The 26,956-nt window shown below is 39.9% G+C and overlaps 1 protein-coding gene across 1 annotated transcript; it reads left to right on the top strand.

Annotated features, from left to right (window-relative positions):
* Window positions 1-95: 95 nt before the first annotated feature.
* TOMM70 (translocase of outer mitochondrial membrane 70) lies at window positions 96-22,625 on the top strand (the record flags this gene model as incomplete). Its single annotated transcript, XM_082007679.1, has 12 exons — window positions 96-1,044; window positions 9,513-9,686; window positions 10,955-11,081; window positions 13,628-13,737; window positions 15,513-15,661; window positions 16,824-17,031; window positions 17,619-17,753; window positions 18,904-19,011; window positions 19,724-19,840; window positions 20,703-20,800; window positions 21,321-21,443; window positions 22,472-22,625. Exons 1-12 carry the CDS (start codon window positions 778-780, stop codon window positions 22,623-22,625), a joined length of 1,770 nt encoding a protein of 589 aa, XP_081863805.1. The 5' UTR covers window positions 96-777.
* Between the last annotated feature and the right edge of the window lie 4,331 nt (window positions 22,626-26,956).

The raw sequence follows: 26,956 nt of genomic DNA, 5'->3' as shown, positions 1-26,956 counted from the left end.
TTAGTTGGGCTCCTGAGGTATTTGCTTTGCAAACTTACTGTGGTTTTTATTTTCAGTCCTTTTTTTCTTCAGTGCAATATATGTCTTCACACAGATTCCTTCCATTTCCCTCCCACCTACAGTGACATTTCTAGGTATGAGATGACCAGTGTTATCTGAGTATAAAAAAGTATCAAAGATGATTCCTCAGCCGAGTGCTCCAGGGAAATAATTGGAGAAAGATAAGCTTATTCTGCCTACAGGTAAGGATGCTAAGTAGGCATAGACACACATATATAATGCATACGTATATGCAACATATATAAAATTCCAGTATTGCATATTAAATTCATTTTATGACAAATTCAATTAATAACTAAAAAAAAAAAGAAAAATGGCAGTTATAACAAGGATAATTTTGCTCTGAAATGTTCCAGTACAAAGTCCTAAGAACTCAGCATCAGTCCTAAACGTTAGCAGCCCAGAAACTGCTTCTGCACAAAATTAATCCGGACCTAAAGGTACACTCAGAATTTTTAGGCCTGGGCTAATAACGTAAAGCCGAAGCAACTCCGTGCCTTGCACCCCCCCCACCGCGCTGGGGCGCCCTCACATGGCGGGGGGCCCTGCGGCTATACCGCCGCTCCAGCAGGTGGCGCCGCCCCGCCGGCAGGTGGCAGGGCCGGGCCGGGCCGTGCGGCGGACGGAAGTGCTTGCACGACCCGTGCCCTCCCGGCGTGCCCTGGGTGTCCGGTGACCCCTTCTCTCCCCTCCCCCGGGCGGCGGTGTGAGCGCGTCATGGCCGCCTCGAAGCCCGTGGAGGCGGCCGGCGGCGGCGGCGGCGGTGGTGGCGGCGGCGGCGGCGCGGGGCTGTCTCGCTGGCAGCTGGCGTTGGTGCTGGGGGCGCCGATTCTGCTGGGCGCCGGCGCGCTCTACCTGTGGGGGCGGCGGGCAGCCCGCCGCGGCGGCAAGGGCGCGAGCGAGCGGAAGACCCCTGAGGGGCGGGCGAGCCCCGGGCCCTGCAGCGGCGGAGGGCAGCCCGATGGGCCCGGCCACGAGGAGATGGTGAGCGCGCGCTGGCGGGGGTTGGCGCGCGGACCCCTCCCTGCTCTCACCGGGCGCGCGGCCGCCGTTAGTCCCCGCCTCTGGGGGAGCGGGGGGAGGGGAGGAGGGGAGAAACGGCGCTGTTAACGGGAGGGCCGCGGCTCGCCTCTGCCGCTTCCGCCAGGCACGAGGTGAGCTCGTGGGCTCGGGCCGTGGGGCGGGGCTGGGGTGTGTGGGGTGGTTGAGGAGCGGCTGTTCCGCTGCCGGCGGGGCTGTCTGGAGCAGGGAGGGTGGGGGGATGCCCAGCCGCCGTCTAAGAAGCGGTTGTCAAAGTCCCGATGCTGGCCCCGAAGGACGCGTGCGAGGGGAGGGAGCCGTGCTGCAGCGGGTGCGCTCGGGGGGCATCCTTTTCGTGCTCGGCGTAAAACAGCTGCGAGAACGGGCCGTGTAACGGCGGAGTGCTCGTAACCGGGTGTTCGTGTTGGCGGCTTCTTCCTCGTCTTGCTGCAGTGGGTAGTGCTCTGTTCAGAGGGTATGTATTGGTTCCAGGCCTGGTACTGGCACTCGGAAAAGTACGTTATTGAACGCATCTTGTCATGAAGTACACATTAAACCAGGTGAGTATGGATCCAACAATGTGCTGCCTTTGAGTGAATGTACTTCTGCTTCTGAGGTGTAGAATAGCTACGAGTAAGTTGCTTCCAGGAATAGTATTTTGAAAAGGAACTCGGTGATTTGTTGTGTGTTTGTCTGAGATGCTGTATACAGCCGAGTGGAAAGAAAACACAATCAAAATCTTTTAAAAATTGAAATATTTTGGATGAAAACACAAAAGCCATACAGTTCAAGCAACTGAGACTTCGGTGTAGAGTTTGCCTAAACAGATACATTTTCAAAACTTATATTTATCCTGTTGTAAATTAACCTTTCTGAAAATTTTCAGATAAAATGCTGTATACAAAGATTGAAGGATGACATGGCAGACCAGAGTCCAGATCAGATCCGTGATTCTTTTGTATATCTGTATGTGGAAAAATGCCTCTGAGATGCACTTTCCGTGCATCTGCAGTCACAGATGTACTGTGACAGTCACGTTGTATTACTGAGGTGAGGTTACAATTGACAAGCATGTTTAAAACGGTGGATTTGGCAAACTGATTGGCTTTGATAAGAAAACTCTATTAAGGTATTCCTGCATTTTCTTCTCCCGTTCTTGTATATCACCCAAAATGCTCTGAACTGTCAGACCATGGTTTAAACTTCCTTTCTGAAATGATCAGGAAAGAAAAAATCAGCTTTGGGAGATTGGAAAAGATCAGTTTTAACCTTGATCACCTCAGTGATGAAGATTAGTGTTGCGTGAGTGGGCAGGCAGTGTCAGGAACACATGGGAGTGGTGAGGAGGGTGGCAGCTTCCATAGCTAGTGAATCATAGGTGTCCTCAGGCATTCCTGGAAGTGTAGCAAGCTGCAAAGCCCATGCTGGACCTGGAGGCGGTTACCTGAATGCAGTGATTTGTTCCTTCATGGGCAGTAGTACTGAGCAAGTAGTGTACAGAGGACAAAATCAGACTTTGTTTACCGTGGTAACTTTGGCTTGTGGCTGCAAACAGCATCTGGCATATTTATGGCAGCGTGCTTGCTACGTGTGAGCTCTGGTTTGCAGGCTACTCGTGACCTTTGTGTAGCTGCAGTGACTTTGCTGTTAGTATGTTAACTCTGGGTTTCTTGGTTGTATTTTTGAGTTGTAGTATACACTATCAAATGGTTTGTAGTCATTCTGTAGTTGTATTTGAAGCAAGCACTTAAAACGTGTAAAGCACTTGGTTTAAAATATTGTGTCTCTAGCTCTTTCAGATTGCTCCATAAATTAAATTACTGGAAGACTCTATGCATCTAAGAATAAGTATATGGTTGAGTGGTATGATCCGGAGTTCCTTGAAGAGTGTCATTGCTTTATGCTGTGAAGAAATGAGAGAGACTGCTTAGGAAAGCTGTAGAAGAAGGTATCAGATTTGCCTGATTACATGAGAGTAATTGTCTAGCTGGTCAAAATATGGCTGCAGCCGGAAGATTAATGTGGCTGCAGGTTCGCTTGACTGCTTTATGTGTGTGGTGGGTATTGCCTTCCTGCTCCTCATATCCAAAGCGGTGATGCCAGGTAGATCTCGTGTCCACACACATTTTATTAGTTGTGGATATTATTGATAAGACCCTTGATTGAAAATGCAACCATTGCAGATGCTCTACTTGCTACCTGCATTGTAGTGGTCTGCCTTTCTAATGTGGTGAAGTATTTTTTTTAAACTCAGTTGGATTTCAAGAACAAATCTGTGCAGCGAATAAGAGCCAGTTATCTACTTCACAGTCTAAACACAAGGGAAGTCTTTTAGCGAACACATAGGTCAATAGTGAATGTACTAACACCAGCTGTGTGTATGTGTGTGTCGGGTAACTATTCTTTTACTCATATGCGTAACTCAGGACTCAGACTTTTTTGTACATTTCATTAAAGCAGTTTTTGTATCCATTTGATGCTCTGTCTGCTGTTTCTGGAGACATGACCTTGCATTTTTTTGTTTGTTCTTTGAAAATAGTAAGGTCTAAAATCTTTGTTGTTCTTTATTCAAGATTTCTTACTATTTTGCATGCAGGTCAAGCTTTTCTTTTACCTGCTGCAGAGGCCTCACGTTTTTTCCCCAGGCTGTGTCTGCACTAGAGGATTCTCCTGGCATAAATGCACTGGCCAGGTGTGTGATCTGTGACTGATGTGTTGGCAGAAGCCCTTAGCATAGGTGCTGAATTGGGAAAAGCTGAACTACTTTTGAGATGCCTTCTCCTGTAAGCACAGCTCTGCAACAATACAGTAAACTGCTATTATTGGACCAGTTAAGTGCTGATGATAAAACTGCGTCTATGGTTGACTCAAAGGTCTGGAAGTCAAATTACATCTGTTAGTTACAGAAGTTGTCATTGTTTCTTATAATTTAGATGGAATGTGTTTTAGTTAGTAACAGCAGTTGCTTTTTACATGGTCTCTTAGGTTGTAGCCAATGTAGCATAACTTAAACATGTTGGACAAGTAAACTGCTTTGCATTAATTGATACCCACTTGATTCATGTTTTTTCTACTTACTCCATGATAACTTCTTAGTAAGTTTATATGCTCCTTGTGTGATAGGAGCGAGCACTGGTTAGTCAGTGAGGTCATGTGTTGGTTGGTTCAGTATTTTTTTTCTCCTTAAGTTGAAATAACTTCCTTTTGCAAGTCTGTGATAATCCAAATCTCACCCCTTAACTCTTTCAGCAAGTTCTTATGCTACCCCTGTGTTTTTGGTATGTGAGGAAGCATTGAGCAGAGATTCTTGAATTGTTTAGTCAGCCGTGTGGCATTGTGTATTGCAGACAAAGCTGTTTGGGTCCACAGCAGTTCACTGTCTCTGCATGTTTTCCCGAGTTCGATCTAGTCCTTGAGTGCAGTGGTTGGATGGACATGGCCAAACTCCTTGGCTTGTGTGGTGCCACATGTCGGGATCAACAGCCAACTAGTATGGCTTCTTTCCAGTACCTATTTTAATAGCAATTGCTGAACATTGCCTATCTCGCTGCTGTGACATTAGATCAGTATATGAATGAATTAAACCCCTTTCTCTAGATATACTTATGTTGATACTTATTCTGAATTGATCTAAGCAAAGTATGTAAAAAGTAATTTCTGTTGTACTGTGCACCTGCTGCCTAATAAATCTCACTATTGACCTATTGTAAGTCTTCTGTGTTTTGTGACAGGTGTAGAAAACTATTAAACCTGTATAATAGCAGTAGAACAATTGTTAGACTCTTGGCAGCTTGTGTGCAGCTTGCTTATTCGTGGCAGACGTGAATGGCAAACTTATTGAAAAGGAAGTTGACTGATGGAGAACGTTGACAAATTGTACTGTAAACTTTAACTTAATTATTTCTAACTGTAATATGTCTTTGTTTGCACTCTGAATTTACATGTTAAACTCATGTGGACTACTTTTTCTCATAGTGGTTTTAGTGCTAAGGAGAATCTTAAAACCATTTATGCTCAGTTAATGCCTTTCAGTGTAGGTCTGAGACAAGACTCACAATGAATGTTAGTGAAAAAAAAAAAGGAAAGATAGGTATTCAGTAACAGCAGGTATTCAGAAAACAACACCTTTTTTTTGGGTACCTGATCTCATCAAGAGGGTGCTCTCACTTGGAGAGAAAAAAAGAGGTCTAGCTTTTTTTTTTTAAGTTAATGAATTAAGATGGCTGAAACAGTAGTCCCCCTTCATGTCATCTGTCAGACAAGGGCTCATGCAAATCCTTTTCAACCAAAAGAAAATGCTGAAACTCGCTACTCATGCTTCTGTTGTGAATCACTATCATCATTGGCTGGTGGCAAATTTCTTGTTCTGCCTTAAAAAACAATCTCCCTCAAATATATAAAGTTCTGAACTGCTTGTTTAACTATATTGGCTTTGCTGGGGGTTACTTAACTTTATTATTCTTGCAACTGACAGTCTGTTGCTGTTAAGTTGCTGCTGTTTGCATGCAGTTTCTGAACATTTTGTGAGGAAAGCGCATTTGCTGAGGTTGAAGTAACAATGAAGAAATTTTTGTCAGTGCTGTCTAGTCTTTAGACAGTTAGCAATCTGCTTGTTTAGTTAGTTAGATAACTGAGTACTTCTCAAACACAGAAGTGTCCTTTGGCTTAAACTCTGTTTTAAGACCTGTTAATGAACAGTTGCTGAAAGCAGTCTGAAGTACTGAGGTGTTATTTTTTATGTAACTGCAGATAACTTCGGCGGTATTTGTTTATACTGCCTTGGAAGATAATTGATTATGAACTTCCATTCATTTTATTGAGCTGTTGCTTGTTGCACAGACTCTTTGACCAGATGACAAACTGTGAGACTTTTTCTTGCTCTATATGGACCTTCACCTTAGGGGCAAAAAATGTCCAGTATACCACATAGCATGGCAATGGGTCAGGTGAGGAGAAGCAGTGAAATTGGAAAATAATGTCATAATTTTCAAAATTATTACATTTGCAAGAAAATGGAAGAAGGTGTGAGTTTTTTTGATTACTTGTGCATGAGGTACATGAATTTTGCTTGCATAATCTATTTCTTATTTGTGTATATCTTCAGTGTGGCAGTTGAGAAGGACTGGAGGGCTGAGAAACAGCAGCTTAAAAATTTTGTCAAGGTTAAATCTAAGGCTTGACAAACTTTTTCAAAAACTGATCTTTGTTAAGAGTTAATTTTCGTATTCTTATTGTGCTATTATGAAAAGGTATTGCAGCATATAATGTGACGAGTTCTGTAATATCTTTTAAAAAGGAAAACAAAACAGCAAAAAAACCCCACAACAAACAAAAACGTACTAAAGCAAAAGAACAGGCTCAAGAGATTTAGCTTTTTAGTAGTTTTGACTTTGTCAGGTTATACTGCTGTTTAAGTTGACTATGTAACTTAAACATCAATTATTAAGCTTTTTGGGTATGAGGTGCTAAGTGACTATTTTTTCATCTGAGTCCTTATCTGAACAGGTTTATTGATGATTACAGAGCCTTTGCAATTTAAAATCCATTCAGTTCAGTGGTGTATTGCATGCATACTGAGGACTATAGCAGAATAGAGTGACTAAGGTTGCAGAGGTAAACCATCTAAGAGCTAGGAGCCTAGTTTAAGGTAGCATAAACCTTAAAAGTTGATTTCTGTCTTGCCACAAGCATCACTGCTGACTACATGATAGCTTGTTGTGCTCTTAACTCCTGACTCCCCCCAAATTTCTTGCATGATGCAATGCGTGGCGCAGGGAGTAACTATGGAGTTAGCATCTTCGATTATTCATTTCTGTATAGTTGATTGTGTGGTCTGTGGTCCTACTACTGTTATTCAAAGCTTACTCTGATAACAGTTACTAATTTTAATGGGTTATCCTGTGGTTATCTGTGCCTGTACTCTCTAAAGTTTTTGGTCCCTGTTGCATGCACTTAGGCTTGTCTGAACCAGCAGAGCACCAGTGACAGCCTCAGAACTACAGGTTTCTTGCTTACAATTCCTATACCACACCAGACACTGGAGCAGCCATTGCATTGGGATGTTATCCAGTAGTCCTCATCTGTAGCATGCATCTTTATGCAGGGACTATGGCGCATAGGATGTAGCGGACAGACTGGTCAACCTGAGGCACATATTGGGGCAATAGATCCCTGGACTAAAGGAATTGGCAGTCATCATGAAGTAATTATCTACTTGTAGTGTAGGCTTAATCTCTGCAGTCTTAAATAATTTTCATGCTGGGAACACATGTATGAATGTTACAACATGGCCCACATCTTGTGTTTTTCTTTTTGGTACCAAGTAAATTGGAACAGCACTGAATTTTGTAGATTATTTCACAAAGACGTTTCTAATGTGGCTTGCTGTAGAAATGCAGAAGGAAAAATTCAAGCTGACTTCCATGCATTTAAGTTTGCTGCATATGCATAACCTTTCCCTTAAAGAGAAGTAGTGTTGTTTTGGGAGCTAAATTTAAGACATATTTGAAGTAAATGTAACCTTTTCAGACCTGGGTTAAGTTTTAAAGAAAGTACTTAGGAAATACACAGTTACTTGGCTCTCTGTAAAAATATTTGTGCTCTAATTCTGGTTTGTGTATCCATAGAGTTACACACATGTCCTGATTTCAGCCAGCATAGAGTTGGTTTTCTATCCAGCGAGCGGGTGTGTGGTGCTTAGTTGCTGGCTGGGGCTAAACCATGACAACACAGTATATGAAAAGGGGTGAAGTTATTAGTCTTTTATCAATTTGAATTTAAATCATTAAAAAACAAAAATCTAAAAGCCATGCAGATTATCTTGTTCTGTGAACAGTGGAGATGGTACAGATTGATTTTTTTCCTATAAGCCCAGTGATTGGTGACCTGTGAGACAAGAGGTTTTCTGGCAGTAGGGATATTTAAGAAATTCCCTCCTTTATATGGTTTCACTGGTAAGTCTCTCCTCAGGAGAGTGCATGTAGGATACTTTTGTTCTGTTTGGATGCCTATTTTTAGGTAGGAACTAAGACTGGTACCCATTATTGTGATTCTCTCATGCCATGACTGGAAACCAGGCCTTAAAAGAGGGGCTGTACAGCAACTCTTGAGTTCCCTTCACGTTTTCAGTTTTAAAAATCATTTAGATGCTAACAATGATCAGACTGGCATGAAATGAGCAGTCATTAAGGGAAGCAGGCTGATGAAACGCAAAGATGTTTTCAAGTTTGTCTTAGAGCAATCTGCGTGTAGCTTGGCGCTGGCAGTGGATGAGGGGGTAGAGAAGGGAGAAGTATGGGCAAAGAGCAGCATTGACAATTGCAAGCAAATCCTAGATGATCTTTTCAGTGCATGTGGTTCAACAGGTGAGATGTAGTGAATCCTGCAGCTATTGTTTAAGGCATTGCTGTCCCCAGTTTGTACTCTTTTCCTTCTCAGAGAGGTTGGTAGGATGGCATGTGTGCCCATACCTCTGTTCATCTTGGTCTGGCAGGTTAGTCTGAGCTGCCCCACAATGTTGATCCTGGAAGCTAGGCTGTGAAAGTGGATCAGAAATACAGAAGATGAATGTTAGGATCTTTTGCAACTCTGTATTTCTTGAATGAGGATCATACCCCTTTGATAGAGAGAAGCTTTTTACATCTGATTACGTATCAACTGCAACACTTGATAACTGATTTGTAAATCTAGGGGTTACAGGTAGCAATGATGGTTTCTGCAGAAATGCAGATGATCAACAGGTGGTGCAGAATGTAAAGATTCATTTAGCAGGGTCACAGGCCACTTAGCAAAGTTTTCCCTTCTCTACTAAGAATGACAAACTGTGATGGTCCAGCATGTTGTATTAGCGGTTGGATGAAGCAGGTTGTGTGAAGCTGTGGAGGAGTTAGCTGTAAAGTTAGTTGTCTAGTGTATGGAAGGCCAAACAGCCTTGTTTTCCCTACGGGTTTTATTCATCTTGCTCAGTAGGTCTTTCCAGAAAGTTTTTTTCCATATTTAATTCATAGTCTGCTGAGTCAGCTCTGGTCTTACAGGCTATATGTATTTCAGTAGGAAACTTTTCCTATTTGAATTGCTTTGAGGGCTTTGTTGTCTTCACATATTTAGTCTTTGGAGAAATAACTTACCTCATTGGTTCTTTTGATCACCAGTCACATAAGATTAAAACCCGTTTAGTGTTCCAAAGAGAAATCACTGCATTGTTTAATACCATTGTAGTGAATCTTGTGAAAGTTTGTCTCTTATCTGATATACTTGCAAAAGAAAATCTGTTGTGTTTTTCCAGGAAATGCAAGGAGTGAGATTTTCAGCAGTCTAGGCTAGAGTTTACCACTCAGATCCATTTTATATCTTTGAAGATAAGCCCTTAAGTGCCTAGCTTGCGTGCGGTGATGCTTCTCTTATTTGAACTGACCTATCACTTTCTTTTTCAGAGCCCTCTTGATAGAGCCCAAGCGGCCAAGAACAAAGGAAACAAATATTTTAAAGCAGGAAAATATGAGCAAGCTATTCAGTGTTATACTGAGGCTATCAGCCTGTGCCCTCCTGAGAAAAACCTTGATCTTTCTACCTTCTATCAAAATAGAGCTGCTGCCTATGAACAACTGGTAAGAAATTAAAGATAATTGTGTGTTTATTCTGAAAAGTTGCATTATAAATTGTGTGTTTTGTCACTTTTGTTCACTGAAAGATCCTGGGTGGTGATATCTGCTGCCTTTACAACAAGATGCTGTTGCTTGCAGCTGTTTTTCACTAGCTTATCCTACTTTTTGACATACAAATAAAATTATTTTCTGGTACCTATTCACAGTCTTATCTTATGTAATTCTTTTGTGCCCTTTCTTGTAAGGTATGGTTTTAATTTCTTACCCTCTGGAACAATTTTCTTGGATAAAAGTCTAGAGTGTTTCTTTAACTGTTAGGTGAAAGGCCAAATATTTTGGAAGGATACTACTTCAAAAATTAAACAACAACAACAAAAAAATCACTGAAATCCTATTGAAACCCAAGACCCAAATTTTGCACATATGGGAGTAACATTTACTTGATAGCTGACTATGCTTGATATTAGTTTTAGAAATCAACCAGTGTTGTTTTATTATGGTATCGATAGATTTGCTCATGAGGTCAAGTTGGTGAGCTGTATAAAGGAGTGGAAAAATTGGCTTTGTACAGTTTGAAGTATAAAGCGAGAGACTGTGATTAGAGATTAGTCTTGAAAGTTAGAGGAGAGAGAAGACAGTTCTTGTCTGAGCAAATACTACTTATAACACTAACTCATACCATAATGAATCACAAATGTATGTGATTCCTCTTTTTCAGTTATTAGAAAAGCCTGTTTTGATAATCAATTTTGCAGATAAGTTGATTTTTAGTTATTAATACCCTTGACCAGCTCTACTCTCACATATTCATTTATCATCTCTTCGTAGTAACATAGTGTAGTAACTTGAAAGATTTTTTTTTTTTAAAAAGTATTTTAGCACTTTGTTAAACTTGTTTGTTGGTTTTCATTATGTTTTCATCTTTTTTCTTCAATTTGTTTTGTACCAGTCTTTCAGTCCCAATGTTACCTCCTGCAAGCATCTTTGCACCAACTCATTATCTTCTCCCATATGCTTTGTACAACTGTCTGGTTTCGTATTTCTGTAGGAATTCCTTTTCTTTTTGTGGCTCTTCTGGTGCAGGTGGCTTCCAGTGGTGCCTGGCACTTCTCTTACTGAGAAACTTGCAGAAATAGAAGCAAGCAGGTAGAACCAGAGCCCTGGGAACCGCAGCTACTGTTAGGTGGGCATGACCCTGGAGTCGGTAGTGGAAAGCTAATACAATGCACCTGAGTAGGGCCTCTCTCACTATGTTGTTTTTCTACCCACAGCAAAAATGGACAGAAGTGGCACAGGACTGCACAAAGGCTGTTGAGCTTAATCCTAAATATGTAAAAGCTCTCTTCAGACGTGCCAAGGCTCATGAGAAGCTAGACAATAAGAAGGAATGTTTAGAAGGTGAGTGTGTCTTGATGTGTAAACTTAAAAGTAGAATTAGTTCAGGTGCTTTGGTCATGATAACTTCTGAGATTGTTTTGTTTTTACTTCTGTAACTAGAGTAATACAAAACGATTTATTTAAAACCATTCATAGCTACTGCAAATACATTTTCTTCTCTGGTAAGGAGAAACTTTCCCATTTCTCAAGCTGTCATCTGCTTACATCTGAAATACCTGCTGAGAAATGGATGTTACTGTAGCCACTTAAGGTTTTTCCAGGAAACTCCCTACATTTTAGAATAGAATTCGTCTAACATGCTGGGTAGATAACCCAGACAACAGTCGTTCTACTTCCATCCAGTAAACAAACTTTCTTCCCTCTTTTAAAGAAATGGTACTACTACAGAAACCAAGGTGTTTTTGCAGGTGGAGATACATGGTCAGAAGCAAGAGTATTACAGTCAATTAAATGCATTTGGCAGGTATTCAAGGGAAAACAGCCTCAGTAGCATTTCATTCTGATGTATAATTGTTAGGAAAGTTGGAACAGACATAACCTTTTTTTTATATTACCACTGTGTATTTGGCAGAACCTACTGCGTCAGTCCTTCCAAATACCATTCCTAACAGAATACATTTTGAACTGACAGGAAGATGTGACTGAGACGCCATGAAAATCAAGGAGAACTGTAGGTCAGGTGTGTTGTCTGAGGGCACTTTTGAATTAAGGGACACTGCTTGAAAGGATCCATTTAAATTTCATCAAGTGAAACCATTCCTGCTGATGTAAGGTTAGAAGGCAAATGAAATTTTCAGCTGTGCTCATTATCAAAGAAGGCCACAAAATAAGGCAGTGCTTTGACTGGCAAATCTGTTAAATTAGTTTCATTAGCTAAGAATTAGGTCTGCTAAATTAGAAGGTAAATAAGATGTGAAATTTTATTATCTATGTATTTATTTATCTGCTGTCAGAGTGCCTTTCAGCCTTGTAAGACCGTAGTGGCTAGAAAAGGACTACTTAAGTCATTTAGTGTAGTCCTCTGCAATCACTAATTGACTAGCAGCTGCACTTCCAGAGTGCTATAATAAAATTTAAGTCTTGTGTAGTTGCAAGAAACTGACAGATGATGAAAGCCCCAAGAAAGATCAAGTAGCCCTGCTATAGTAGGATAGCTTTTAAATGTAACTCCTTTTTAATGTTAGTAGCAGTAATGTTTCTAGCAATTATTTTCAACCTTGATTTGTGTTTGGTTTTTAGTTTGCACTTTTTTTACATCTGAAAATTACTTGCTTTTTCTGAACTACACCACTTTTCTAATACAGTACTGCTTTTTACCTGCCAACCACATATGGCCAGTAAAATCCCAGGAGGTAGGGTATGTCTGTGTAGTGGAGGAGAGCAAAACCAAACAGATCACAAAAAAACCAACCACCACCACCAGCACAACCCCCCTCCAGTGATCCCTGGCAGTATGATTGAGAAGACAGTGAAGACGTTGCTGCTTCACCCAAGTCTGGGTACTAGTTTACAGCTGCCTGCTTTGGGCAAAGCGTGTCTGCTAACATCATATAGCACGATATTACTGCACACTATCTTTCACACTCTTTCTGGGTGTAGCATGTTTTCCTGGGGACTCCAGTGTGCTGCTTGACCATGCCAGAGTTGCGGGGAGTTTCTGTATAAATGATGGCATAGTAGTATCTGTAGCAGTGTAGAACTACAGAAACTATACTGAAACTCTAGGGTAAGACGCTTGCTTTTCAAGTATATTCAAACAATACACTCCTTGAATTTCAAGTGCAAACTGTTCATCTTCACTGATGTTTAAGTGAAAATTAAATAGGAAAAAAATCGGTGGTAGTATTGCATTAACAAGATGATCCAGAGAAATAATGTTAATGTACCATAAAAGCACGTTTCACACTGCAAAGCACAGATTCAGGCAGCAAGGCGTTAACATTTGCAGATGCTTCTATATGTGAAAGACAGTGATGTGATATGGGCTAGCACTTCAAATGGGCCAGCAAGGTATTTCTCTTAACCTTGGTCCATTCCAAAGTCACGAAGCTGAGCAGAAAAATTTGCGATATAATATGGGAAGATTTCTTAAACTGAGGAAGAAGTGAGATGTGATGGGACTGAATGTGAATTTTAGAAGTAGAAAATTAGGACCAGTCCCAGAAGAGAAGCTGTGTTAGCACTTTTAATGTGAACATAATTACTATCCTCAAAGTTTCAAAATAGTGAAAGTCCCTGCTGGAGGTATACATTTTCACTGTTCATCTAAGTGTGTTTGCCTCTAGATAAAAACATGAAGATAAAAATAAATGTAACTTCTTTCATTCGCTGTCATGAAGTCCTTTTACTACAAGGAGATCATTTGGGATACAAATTTGTATCTTGGAAAACATGGTAAAAACAGCAAACTGGAAACAGAGCCTTTTACCCTCAAACAGAACGTCTATCAGTTTGGCAGTGACTCTTTGTAACAGTGGCACCTCTTAGTGTACTCCAGTGACTATCAGAATTTGTCTTTAATCTCACTTTTGTATGTTGTTTCCTAGATGTCACTGCAGTCTGCATTTTAGAAGCTTTCCAAAACCAGCAAAGTATGTTGTTAGCTGATAAAGTTCTTAAACTCCTTGGAAAAGAAAAGGCCAAAGACAAATACAAGGTAGGACTTGTGATATTGCTGCCAAATTCTGATTTCACCTGACTGGTTGTTGAAATGTTGATTGTTGGCATTCTGTCAATTGTTGTAAGCAAGTCACTGTCTTCATCTGCTGAAGAGTAGAATTGATGCAAATGGTTTTGTACAAAGCTACTATTGTACCAATGTTGTTTTCTTTTGGGACCTGTCCAAAGTTTTTGAAACCTCAGTAGGGAAGAGAGGCCTATTTCCAAGAGTTGTTTCCCTGTAATAATCAAATTTATTATGATGTTCAGGAGACATCTAAGTTGGTGTGCTGCCCTGCATGTGGCTCTTCTGGACTTCCAACATAATGGAAACAGGATATGTTGGAACAGCCGTAGCCAAATGTTCAGTTGCACATCAAGTGGTCAAATTAGTATGTGTGTTGAGATAGGAAGGTTTATATAATAACTGAAAATGCATAAAAATGTTCGTTCCATATGTAATGAATAGCTTAAAATGAGAAGAATGATGATTTCAGGACTTTTTCCACATAGAAAGTTCGTGTGGGAAAGACTTAAGTTGACAGCAGAATGCCTGCATTTTAGAAAGTGGCAAAATAATACTGTTTTAAGGTGTTTTGTTTTATTTTTAAGAATAAGAAAAGTGAAAAAGCATTGCTTAAGAAAAAATGATGCAGTGAAAAGTCACATCATTTTATTAGTGGTCAGACTTCCTCGTTCTGTCTTGAAAAATATGCCTTCATCTCCAAACTACCACAGATTACTTGTGGGGGACATTCAGTCATAGGCTTTTTCTGTTCCATTTCTGTAAATAGGTGCTTATATTTGTACTTTTCTATTTGGGCACTCAGATGTCTTTGCGTTAATGTTTGGAAACTGCAGAAAGAACTATGGAGGTATAGGGGTAGCCAGGAACCCTCATTTTAAGTGGCTGTATGTTTACAAAAAGGTTGAGACAGGTATTAAAACATTCTTGCTTGGTTTTTGTGATGGTGGTTGAAGTACTGAAATCCATGTTGGTTTTGAGATGCTGAATTTCCTTCCTATAGAAAGTCACATAAATATGTAGGGTCAAGGTAACAAAAAATGAATTGTGCTATTAGTGTGTTGGTGGTAGCATCATAAAATAGGTGTGCTTCAAATAGGCAGTATTATGATGGAACTTAATAGAGAAATTCAGAAGAGTGCCTTCAGACTTTTCTTGCAGGAGATACTGAATTGTGATTCAAATATGTAATTTGGATTCAAGTAAAATGTGTGGTATCTGGGCCAAGCTCCACCTAGAATTAGGATATTGCCTCATTAGTCTTCATTGTAATGATAGCAGCTTCTCTTGGACAAGTGGAGAAAAGGGGCAAATTGCCATTCAGAATTTATTGGAATTTAGGCTCGTGCTTAAACTGCCAGCTTGCACTTTTCACCCAATTTATAGGCACACATGCTGCTTTATTTAGCACATCTACCCAATGTCTTATGATATCCTAAGAGTCCTCATTTCTAGCCACTCATGCAGAAAGATATTACCTCCCTCCCCTCTTGAATATCTTCACTTTATTTCTACTGGTGATGGGTATTGGGTTGTGATCTGAAGTGTAAATAATCCCTAAATGTCAAACTGTCAAAAATATCAGACTATCAAATGAGATAGTGGAAAGTCATACATTGGTTCTTTCATGAATGCATTTTTTAATAATCACATTTGTTTATGCATTAGAATTCTGTGATTCTGTGATTTCCATATGTACTATCTGATCTTACTATCTAATGACTTGAAATTACATTTCTCTGTTTCAGAATCGTGAGCCTCTGATGCCCTCACCACAGTTCATTAAATCCTACTTCAGTTCTTTCACAGATGATATAATCTCCCAACCTTTGCTTAAGGGTGAGAAATCAGATGAAGATAAGGATAAGGAGGGAGAGGCTTCTGAAGTAAAAGAAAAGTGAGTGTACAGTACAGTTGGGAGTTGCTTGGTATTGGAATTAAGTTTTCAGCGATTTTGACATTTTGCTCAGTGTTAACTTGCTGCTGTTTTTATAGTACTTGGCATGGGAAATCTGTGGTAATGAAGTCAGCCTATGAACTGAGATCAGTATTGAAAATGAAACTTTCGTGAAAGCTGACTGGCTAGTTCCAAACTGTAAGTGGCTTCGGTCCACTAAACAGAGGAATGGCAATGAGATTGGGAAAATACACTGAATATTTACTACAGCATCATAGTAAATCTTAGGAGATAGGAGGACTGGAGAGTCCTGAATGATGCTTCTGAAGAAAGGGGTGTTTCATACTGAAGAGTTGTCAAGGAAGACAGCAAGTTAGCCTTTGGACTGGAAGGGAGGAGACAAGCTAGGAAAAGGGTCTTTGTTAATGAAAACTATGAATTTACAGCAACTGAGGCTGAAAGGGTGTTTTATCTTTCTGGAATCAAATTGCACATAAATGAGAGGTTTGTTCTGGCAAAGAAAAGCTCGCGCTTTTTCTCAGTGGAGCTTGAGCACCACATGAATGGTGCTTTAACTTACTATGCTGCTTTCTAGTTTATTTTTGGAAGATAGCACTGCTGTCAGTATGGAAACCATTACAAACAGCGTTATGAATTTTTTTTTTTTTTAAAAACTAAGATAGAATGTCCTGATCTACAGGCAGGTTCACTGAATCCAGGACACTTAGCTGAGGACAAGGCAGTACTTACTGTAATTTTTGCTGTGAAATCCTTTCTTCCACGTATAAACTGCACATTGGTAGGTTTAATATTTTACTTTTCTGACCTGGAATTCCATCCCAGCCCTCTTGTTTTAAAGCAGAGATTATAGCTGTCCTTAATGTTAAAAAAAAATTTCAAGGGACAAATGAAGCTCAAGTTCAAGAGCTTTAAAACATTTTTCTTCTTTATTTCCAATGTAATTTGGCCATTCTTTGTCTAAATTGTTTTCAGTCTGTGATGGCTCTGTCCAGGAATATTTGTAACTTTACTTACTGTGCTGGTGTTGTAACTAAGTATAGCAAAAGTTAGTATTTGTTATGATTTAATGAAAAATCTTAATTGAAATTGCAGCATTCAGTGAATACATGTATACATGCAACTGTTCTTATATCATTTACAGCTCTGGCTATTTGAGAGCAAAACAATATATGGAAGAAGAGAACTATGACAAAATTATCAGTGAGAGCACAAAAGAAATTGAAGCAAAGGGAAAATACATGGCAGAAGCTTTGCTTCTGCGAGCTACTTTCTACTTACTTATTGGCAATGCAAATGCTGCCAAACCAGACCTAGATCAGGTCATCAGCATGGAAGATGCAAATGTGAAGGTAAGAATCTGTCACAGCTGGATTGTAGTTTGGGTTGAGTTAGGTGATAAACTTGCAGTGCAGTTGAAGTTGCTTTTCCAAGTTTTCAGATACTTTAATGGGAGCGTTCTGGTTTATTCACTGTTTTGTCTTTCTATTCCTGACAAACTGTTTTTTCAGGGGGTTGTTGATTTTTGAGACAGCTGTGCTAAGCAGTACAAACTAAGGAACAGAGGAAGTTGAATGAATTGGAGGCTTATCCAGTCTGAAAAAATGAGTTTGTAGATAAGAGAAAAAAATTAATTGTACTTGCATATTGAACTGCTTCAAAAAATGTTGATGTATTTGTAAGCATAGGGAACCTGTCTTATAAAGGGTTTGGGCGAGGTTGAAAATCCACTGAGGTGGAAGCATAGGCTGACATATTTGAAATTAAGCAAGGGAGTTGATTCATTTAGAGTCAATATGAAATTTATTCCTGCTTAGAATGAATGAAATCTGTCAGTGGGAGAAACTAGTCAAATGAAAAATTTACTGTAACTGTAACAAAGCATTAAATCTGGAGGAATGTTGGAGTGGCTAATGCTTCTTTGAACTTTTTTTTACAGCTCCGAGCTAATGCTCTGATCAAACGAGGAAGTATGTATATGCAGCAGCAGCAACCTGTGCTGTCCACTCAAGACTTTAACATGGCTGCTGATATTGATCCTCAGAACGCAGATGTTTACCACCATCGAGGACAAGTAAGAAACATAAGAGATTTTGTCCCAATACTTGAATATTTCAAAGAAAAATAAAGTTCAGTACATCATCAGATACACTTGACACTGTTTGTGGCAGAAAAACATGAACTCCTAATTTGGAACTGTTGCTGAGTAAATACGCAGTCTAATTTGCAGGTTCAGGTCAGGCAGAAGCAGTTTATTTCTGTAGCTATAGGAAAGAACACAGAGCAACAGAGGTTCAGGCCTCTGTCAATATGAACTCTGACGTAAAAGTACTAGGTCTTATATACATTTACAGCCAGATATAAGCTGCTCTGTGAAGGGGCCTGATATGGCAGAGCAGCATTTGCACAGAAAGAAGCTTTGTTAAAGCGGATGTAATGTGTGTCCCTGATAACTCAGCATCTGCAGCACTGCAGCCTAGACGTGCATCTGTTCAGCTCATCCCTCTCTGGCTTATGATGCTGCTGTGTCCTTGACTAATTTCTAGACCTCGAGAGGCCTACCACAGAATTGTAATATAAAAGGTTCTGGAAAAAAAAAGGAAACACTGCCTAAGTTGTATTCGTAAGGAAGACTTCCATGGATCAAGTGCCTCTTTCCATGAATTCATTAGATCTCTTTAGTGCTCAGAAATAAGAATGGTGTTAGGTGTTGATAGAAGGGAATGAAAGTTTTCTGCAGACTGAAAATTAGTGTTTTACAGTAGCTTCACAGTAAAGTAAGAGAATGATGAAGTGAGCTCCACTCTTGTGGAGGAATGAGAATATAAAAAAAAAAAAAAAGTTGAAATGCAAGCTGGAAAAGCCAAAATGTTTTGACATCGAAATAGTCCACAGGCATTCAGTACAGTGGGGCACAGCAACTTGAGGAAATACAGCATAGTTTTAGAGACTGGACATAATGCTGAAGCAGTAATGGCAACAATCTAAAATGCAAGTGTTCTCAATCCCTACACATGGACATTGGCTTCATACACAAAAAGGCAGAGTTTCCCTGGTGGCTTTGTTATTTCAAGGCAGTGATTTTTAATCATGGGTTTTGTAGGTTTCTAGGCAGTTCCAAAACTGAACTGGAGACAGCATGAGAAATTGCTCATTGAATTATCACTTAAGTGTCTGAAGCACAGATTAAATACAGAAATAGGATTTTCTTTCATTCTGGATAGCTGAAAATCCTGCTTGACCAAATTGAAGAGGCTGTGGAAGACTTTGATGAATGTATCCGATTACGACCCGATTCTGCCTTGGCTCAAGCACAGAAATGTTTCGCTCTGGTAGGTAGCATGCTGGTGTTTGTCTGGGCACTTTTTCACAAGTTCTGGAAAACGTACTGTGTGTCTCTATTTTATTCCAATTTAATGGAAAAGTAGGGCAACCAACAACTCCATATCTTTTAATAATAAGGTAAAGAGAGACTGCAACAGTTTCTTCAGTTGGAGGAAGGATTTGCTGCTTTCATTTTGAAATGTTCACTATTCAAACAGTAGGTTATCTTTTCTGTTTTGTGGTAAAGGAACACACATCTTCATTCTAATTGTATCACATAAAATAGATTTACATAAAGCTTTAATGTTGTGGAAAACGGTCATCTTCAAGAAATTTGAAAAAAACTGTTTCAAGCTAGTACAATGCCTCTGCATGCAGGAATCTTCTAAGGACAGCTTTGCATGGTGTGAACAAGGACGAATTCTAGCACTGGAATTTCTAGGCTTTTGAAATAGAGGGAGGCTATTGGCAACTATCAGGCCTTATGGCTTCCTTCTTTCACCCTTTTCTCCTCTCCAAGTCCACTCTACCAGTGACTTTGACACATAGTAGGTTCTTAAAACCAGATTTGGTAGGATGTACAAGCACATCACCTGCTGGAACTTGTAGTTGTTGCGATGTATGTATCTTTTGGGGAAGTGGGTAGAGTTCTGATGAGTCTTTTTTGTGTGGTGGTATTTTGTTTTTTCTCCTTTTTTCTTTTTTTTCTGTCTTGAATAGTATCGCCAAGCTTATACAGGAAATAATCCTTTGCCTGTGCAAGCAGCCATGAAAGGCTTTGAAGATGTGATTAAAAAATTTCCAAAGTGTGCTGAAGGCTATGCACTCTATGCTCAGGTACATTTTTCTCTCTCTTAAAGAAAATGCTGCATTCTCTTGTGCCTTTTATCTTGGATAAGATACATTTCTTCAAATAATAGATGAAGAGTTTTGACAATAAGTTCTGAGATAACACATGCTGTCCTTAGTAAGCTACCTGAATTCATGGGTATGGGTGTTCTGGGGTGGAGGAAGTAGAGAAGTAATTGGTGGAGCAGAACATAAGTGATGGGAGTCAAGGGTGGTTATTAGGAGACAGAGGTCTGGCATACGCTTCCCATTGAATTCCTGTATGTGTGTGGCATCTCACTGGATGGATGTCAGGGATTCTCTCAGTAATCTGGGAGTTAAATGTGTGGAACTAGGGTAACAGTTTTGTTCTGCTACAAATGACATGAACTGGTCAAGCAGAGTTTAGTACAGATGTTCAAAGTACACTTGTAACAGACTTATTTCTTCTCTAAGGAGATGTACTGCTGGTTCTAGTACAAAGATGAGATGTTCTGATTTTTTAAGTAGGTAGGCAATATGGATGCATTTCTTTTTGAAAGCAGTATATTTGAAAAAGGAAGAAGTTGAGACTTGCAGGTACAGACTTTTAGAATAGATTTTACTTGCAGTACACGTAGCATGTTGCTTGTGGATCTCCCACTACAGATGGTACTGTGATCAGTAATTTGTGCAGTTAAAGCCTGGCAGCTTGCTTCTAAAAAGCCTTAATTCTGAAACTTAACTCTGGGAACCGATGTGCCTGGCCTGCTCTACTGTAAGAGAGCTATATCCAAACTTACATCGTCAATATGGTTTTAATTAGAATTAGCCTAGTGCAGAGTGCATGTTTTGGTTGCGAATTGACATATAGGCTTCTCTTTTGATGCAGGCATTAACTGATCAACAGCAGTTTGGCAAGGCTGACGAAATGTATGATAAATGCATCGACCTTGAGCCAGACAATGCCACTACATATGTTCATAAAGGGTATGTATTGCGTTTGCGATCCTTTTGGTCAAGGGCAGTTGGCACACTGATGACTCAGCCTGAATTGAATATTTGTGTTTAGAAGTTTAGCCAGGAGAAATAACTTTGTGAAAACATATTGGTGCTATTAAATGTATTTCTACAGTTTCTCTTGACTAAACTGTAAATAAGTTTCGGGAAAGTTTCATTAGTGTTCGTTCCTAATTGAATATCTACTTGAAGTATATCTGACTCTAAGTAAAAGTCCTATCTTAGTTTCAGCTTTGTGCTGAAGTTTTGTCTTTCATAAAACAACTTGTAACAAGTGTTCTTGGGAGGAATTTACCTTTCTTGGGAGTCATTAAATGGGTAGCATGGCTTGTTGAAAGTAATTTTCATATTCATGTTTTTAAAAGCCATGAAGTTACTATCTACCCAGCATTAGGATTGAAATACACTTGTGATCTCTTTTTCCCCCTTACATGATCAGGGTTTTGGGAGAAGTATATGAAATTTGTTCTAAATTTTCTTTTTCTTCTAGTTTACTTCAGCTCCAGTGGAAGCAAGATTTAGACAAAGGGTTAGAACTCATAAGCAAGGCCATTGAAATTGATAACAAATGTGATTTTGCATATGAAACCATGGGAACGATTGAAGTGCAAAGGTAACGTTGAATTGCAGTGTTAAGAGTTCTTAGTTACTTTTGAAATTACAGTAGTCCTTTAGATTTCCTTATGGATCTTAAGTCTTTCTTAAGATCTTCTCCCCAGTGCTGTGCAAGACCAGCTCTTACCTGAAGTCCTGATTTCTGTTCTGTAAGTCTTTAGTAAAGCCTTCCTTTCTCTATGGCATAATTCTGCTTTATGATCTGACAAGTTCCCATGTTCACCAATTTCATACTTGCTAGACAACATGCAGATGAGTCTGTGTATATTTAAATACATCCCTTCTGCATTTAAAGTGACTTCCTTAATCATTACTAGGCTTCCTGTGTATCTAATGTAGTCCTTAAACATATCTTAGTGGACCATTTGTTACTGAGGATCCCGAGCTACATTATTAAGCCTGACGATTTGGGTTTAATTACAAGACTGCAGTTTGCAAGTTCAAAGGATAAAGAGGAGAGACTCATGCACTATTCTGTAACAGTGCATTGTATCACAGTTGTGCAGAAGTTTGGGGTGTAGCTGGGAGTATAGCTGAGACTTTTTTTTTTCCACATGGCGAGCCATCAAAAGGACAGACAATTTAACTGTTGTCATGAGAAATTTTGCAAGCATTTCCTATGTAAATAATGTGAGCTCTTGTCTGTGCTGGTTTTCCTCTTAAGTATACAAATTCTTTTCAAGGGAGATGAGAGTTCATTTAGTTGTCCCAGTATGATCTTTGTAGTAAACTTGGTGTCCTGTGGAGAACACTTTATCCCCCACTGCCACCTGTGGGAAGTCTCAAGAGGAAGGCTGTTTAACAGCTGTCCTAGTTGCTTAGGCTTGGTAACAACTTCTCTGTTTGCTTATGATCATCATTGCAAGTTCTTGTGGTGGTTCCTCCTAGTCTTTTTAAGCTGTTAGTAGTGGGGAGTGGAAGTCTTGAAGGGGGGGAAAAAAAAAAAACACAAACCCCAAAAGATGCTGTAGAGATGAGCAGATTGCTTTGCCAGTGTTAATTGGACTAAATTTTGGTTTATTTCAGAGGTAATCTGGATAAAGCCATTGAAATGTTCAACAAAGCTATCAACCTGGCCAAATCTGAAATGGAGATGGCCCACCTCTACTCACTCTGCGATGCTGCCTATGCCCAGACAGAAGTTGCAAGGAAGTATGGATTGAAACCACCAACACTGTAAAGAAACAAGGAGGAAATGACCTTCTAAAGTGAAGTTGCCCACTTCAGCCAGCCCTAAAGATGCTGTTGCAGACCATGTTGAATGGTGGAACTTAGTTTTTTCCCGTTCGTGGTGTTGTCATTTGCTACATCTGTTAAGTGTTTAGGTGTTGTGGGAGTGGTTGTTCAAGGAGGTATGCAGTGTTGCATCTTGTTCCTTCTGCAACAAAACCCTTCAAGCGTGTTAAGGGAAATAAAGGTGCAGGGGAACAAAAGGAAGATATTTTGGCCATGCAAATAAAAACTTCACACTGGTTCATTTTGGGTGATTATGTTGTGGGCGATTTTTGCTTTATCAAAACAATACTACAGCATGTGGGTTTTTTTCCTGTTGATTTTAAAGGTAATACTAGTCAGTGCTGTAAAATAGGTTTCTTTTTTATATGCAATTAATCCTTGAGGGTTGATTTTAATTTTGCAAAATGGAAAAAAAAATAATTTTCAAACTGTTTAATAATAGAGGGTTTTTTTAAGTCAGTAGATGTGGTGAGAATCCCTGTAAATACAGGCAAGCATGCACAATCTTCCCTTAAAGCCCCTCCCACCCTCTGCATACCTAACTTAGAAATAGTCCTGTGGCAGCTATTAGGGAATTAATTTGATAGTCCGTGTCCTCATCCCAGAAAGCCCTAGCGTACTGTGCAGGAGAGCTAGTAAAAAGGTTGATTGGGTGAGGAGGTCAGGTAACACTGCTTTGGCATAGTTTTACTGGAAGAAAGGTCATGTTCCTGTGCAGCAGTCCTTACCTGAATGTCATGGGAAATGGTTCTCGAGGGTTCAGAGGGACTCTCAAGAACAGAAAGCACTGCTGGGAGTAGAGCTGCCAAGGTAAGGTCATGCTTGCATATAATCTGTGTATGTGCATATAATCTGATGCTCTTGCTTAAATGTAATGCCGTTTTGCAGGATTACGTGAGATAAGCAACAAAGCATAGGCTAAAATGTTCAAATAATGGATTTAGAATCTGTACTGGTTTCCTTGTTCTTTAGACCCTGTCTTGTCCAAGATTACAAATACTGTAGAAAGGAAGCAACTGTTCTGCAAATAGCAGGTTGGCAAATTATTAAATACTAGTATAAACTGTCTTCCTCTGCTAGGAGCTTCACAGAGGGTGCTCTTGCTTTGGGTTGTTCTTCCTAGTATGGAAGTCAGTCAGTCCATCTTGCCTCTCCCTGGATTCATGTGGCTGGATAAACCTCATACAAATGCTTAACTGATGTAGCTTAATTTACGATACACTAATTTGGGCTCCTTTCCATCCTGGAATCATAGACTTGCTTGTGCTGAGTTGTCTAATGTATTTCATCTTTTAAAGAAATGAACCATGCTGTGGTCAAACTGTCTTGTTCTCTACTTGCACCACCATGTAGCAGCAGCTTGTATTTTCAACTTGACCTTCCTTTCTCCCAGCAACAAATGGTGGAGCGTAGACATAAAGATTTAATCATTCTATTTTAGCTAGCTCAGTAGGTGATCTGAAATCATAGCGTTGGTGTAGAATTGAAGGCATTGGAAGGTACTGGCAGCTTCTAAGGGCACTGCACACAACAAGTGTCAAATGTTATCTGGAACTTCCAATCTCTGCATCAATTACCTGAGAACAAAAATATGCCAGACTGACTGCTGTGTCCTGTTCTCTTGAGGAGTTTTTATTCGCATGGCCTTATTTACATTGGCATTTTCTCCTCTTCACCCTACCTGTACCCCATTCCTTAGCCCACCCAATCAATTAAGGGAAAAAAGCATGTGCTGTCAAATACTAGCATTCCAAATCATCACAGACTTTTGCCTGTTCTTGAAGTAGTTTGGAACTGCACTGAAAGGATGCATTGTCTGTAACTTTTTTTTGTAAATGATGTATCACCTGTAAACTGAAAAAATAAATATTACCTTCAAGTATCTCTCTCTGACATGTATAAGAACAGGTTTTGATGAAAGTGTTCTCTGCACTGGTGCTCTCCGAGCTTATTTGAGGTTGCTTTGAATCTAGGAAGAACTAATAATGACTGACTCCCTGTCATCTTCTCTCACTTCAACCTTTAAGACAAAATGAGGAGGAGACATGGAATTAATAAGTCTTATCTCCAGTTGCTTCCATCACCCACAGGTGTGATCTCAAGAGCTGAAGCTTACAGGGAAAAGGAAACCCAGCCAGGAAAGCTGGGAATCTGAGTAGCTGAAACCCTGTTAATCTGTGTATGCAGGTGGAGCCCTTTAGTGAAAGGCATTTTTTTGTTTGTGTTGTTTTTTTTTTTTAATGGCTGACACAGTTGAAGTTTTGCTTTAAGCCAGGTGTGCATGTGAATGTTGAGGAAAAGCTTTCTTTAGTAGGGATCAAGAGCTGAAGTGAAACAAGTATTACTGCTATTTAAAAAAATAAATCCGTTGAAATGTAGGAAGCTAGTACTGAAGGCTTGGATAAACCTGGTGTAGTCCTAGAGACTCTGGGAAGTTGCTTCTACACATAGTTGTCTTGCATCTGAATTCTGATAATGTAAAAATCCCTGTTGTTCACGTTAGAGCCAAGTTTGCCAAAATGGAGCTTAGAAGTTGTGACTTGAATTACTAGGATCTAACTGCAGATTGGAAGTGAAGAGGGAACCAACATATACTAAGGAGCTGTACTGTAACTTATTCTGGAACTATTAAGAGCAGCTTGGATGCAGCTTTACCCAGGCTTCCCAGCTGCAGTGGAAATAACAGTGCCTGATATAACAGGTATTACTGTGTTTTCTGCCATTTCTTTAAAAACTTAAATTCTTGCAGGCTGAAATTCTGGAGCTATTCCAGGGTTGTTACTGGCTGGTTTTCTATACTTGGAGAATACTGGTGCGTCTGTATAATATGGATACTTAAAGTGCCTGTTTGTTTTCTACCAACACATTGAGTATGGACTGCTTTAAGTGTTATCTAGCTGAGAACTGGTTGTGTACTTTTTTTCATTGAATCCCCCCAAAAATGCAGAGTCCCATTTGTATCACTTTTGAGTGGATTGCACTGGAAACCCCTAAAACAAGGTGATTACAAGTTGTCCTGACAGACTGAAGAGGACAGCTCATGTCACCTCTTCATCCAAGTTCACCAAAGTAGCTCGCTACAGATTTTCATCTGTTCTCTCCACTTGGGATTGCAGGGGAGGAGAGTCCTAGCCATGGATTCTGTTGTCTGTTGGCTGCACTTTGCATTTTTAAAATTAAGTGGTCAGCCCATGAGAATCCTGCACTACTTTAATCCTCCAAAGGTAGTATTTAGTTCCTGTTCTGCTGCATGTTAAACTAGTAGAGAGAGGGGAGGGAAAAGACAGATGGGGTACTTTAGAGAAACAGATGTATAATAGTTGCTATGATTTAGAAGTTGGAGCCCAGTGATGGCCAATCATGGATGCCAATCGTTCAATATGTGGGAGGCACTGATCTAATGCAGGAAACTTGACTCAAATGGTAAATTGTTAAATTTTTTTATATTTATTTTTCAACAAATAAATCTTCATTTCACCTTATGCTCTGTGGCTTGTTTCTTAAGAATTCCAGTACACTGTGTACACCAAAATGCAGTGAAGAGTACAGACCAATAAATACCTACTGGAATAGATAATGCCACTGAGTGGAATGGTATGATGTGTCTTTTGAGGGGAAAGATGCCTCAGGGTCTGGCTTAATTTAACCATTAATTTTCCTTTACAAAACACACACTTAGCTCATTCCAGAGAAGCCAAAAGAACATTAAAAAAAAAAAGTCAAGAGCAGCTCTGGGAAGAGGAGGACAGCCACACATGAATAAAAAGGTAGGGTGGTTTTGAGGGAAACTGGTGGTTAGCTAGAGCAAGACAAAACCGCTCCCTCTTCCAGTTTTTGTATTTTGAAGTTGCCTTTAGTCTTACCACTTTATCATTTTTGCTGCTGGAAAACTATAGTGGTAAAAGCTGGATAGTTGCTGCTTTTTTTCATCCCAAGGAGAAAAACCCCACCATTGGCAAATTCCTATCTTTTTACATTAGAAGTACCAACGTGTCCTCCTTTAAGAAACAAAACCAAACAACACTCCAACATGCTAGAGGCTGGTTTTAAGTATTTTAAAGCCATCTTTAATGAAAATCTCTTCAGCAGAGAGAAGCTGTTAGTCTCTTCTGCAAGAGCAATGAAGTAAGGAGTGTTTCCTGTGCAGCTGATGTGCAACAATGCATTTAACCATTAGGCAATTGTAGTACCTGTCTTCTGGAAGACTGGGGGCAAAAAGGTTTAATCAGTGCAGCAAGTTTTCTAAGCCTTTTGACTCCCCTCAGCCTTTTCAGA

The sequence above is a fragment of the Phaethon aethereus genome (genome assembly GCF_964289735.1).
Source record: "Phaethon aethereus genome assembly, chromosome: 1".
NCBI lineage: Eukaryota > Metazoa > Chordata > Aves > Phaethontiformes > Phaethontidae > Phaethon > Phaethon aethereus.
Note: the sequence above shows the minus strand (reverse complement) of the source record. Positions and strands in the feature narration are given on the sequence as shown.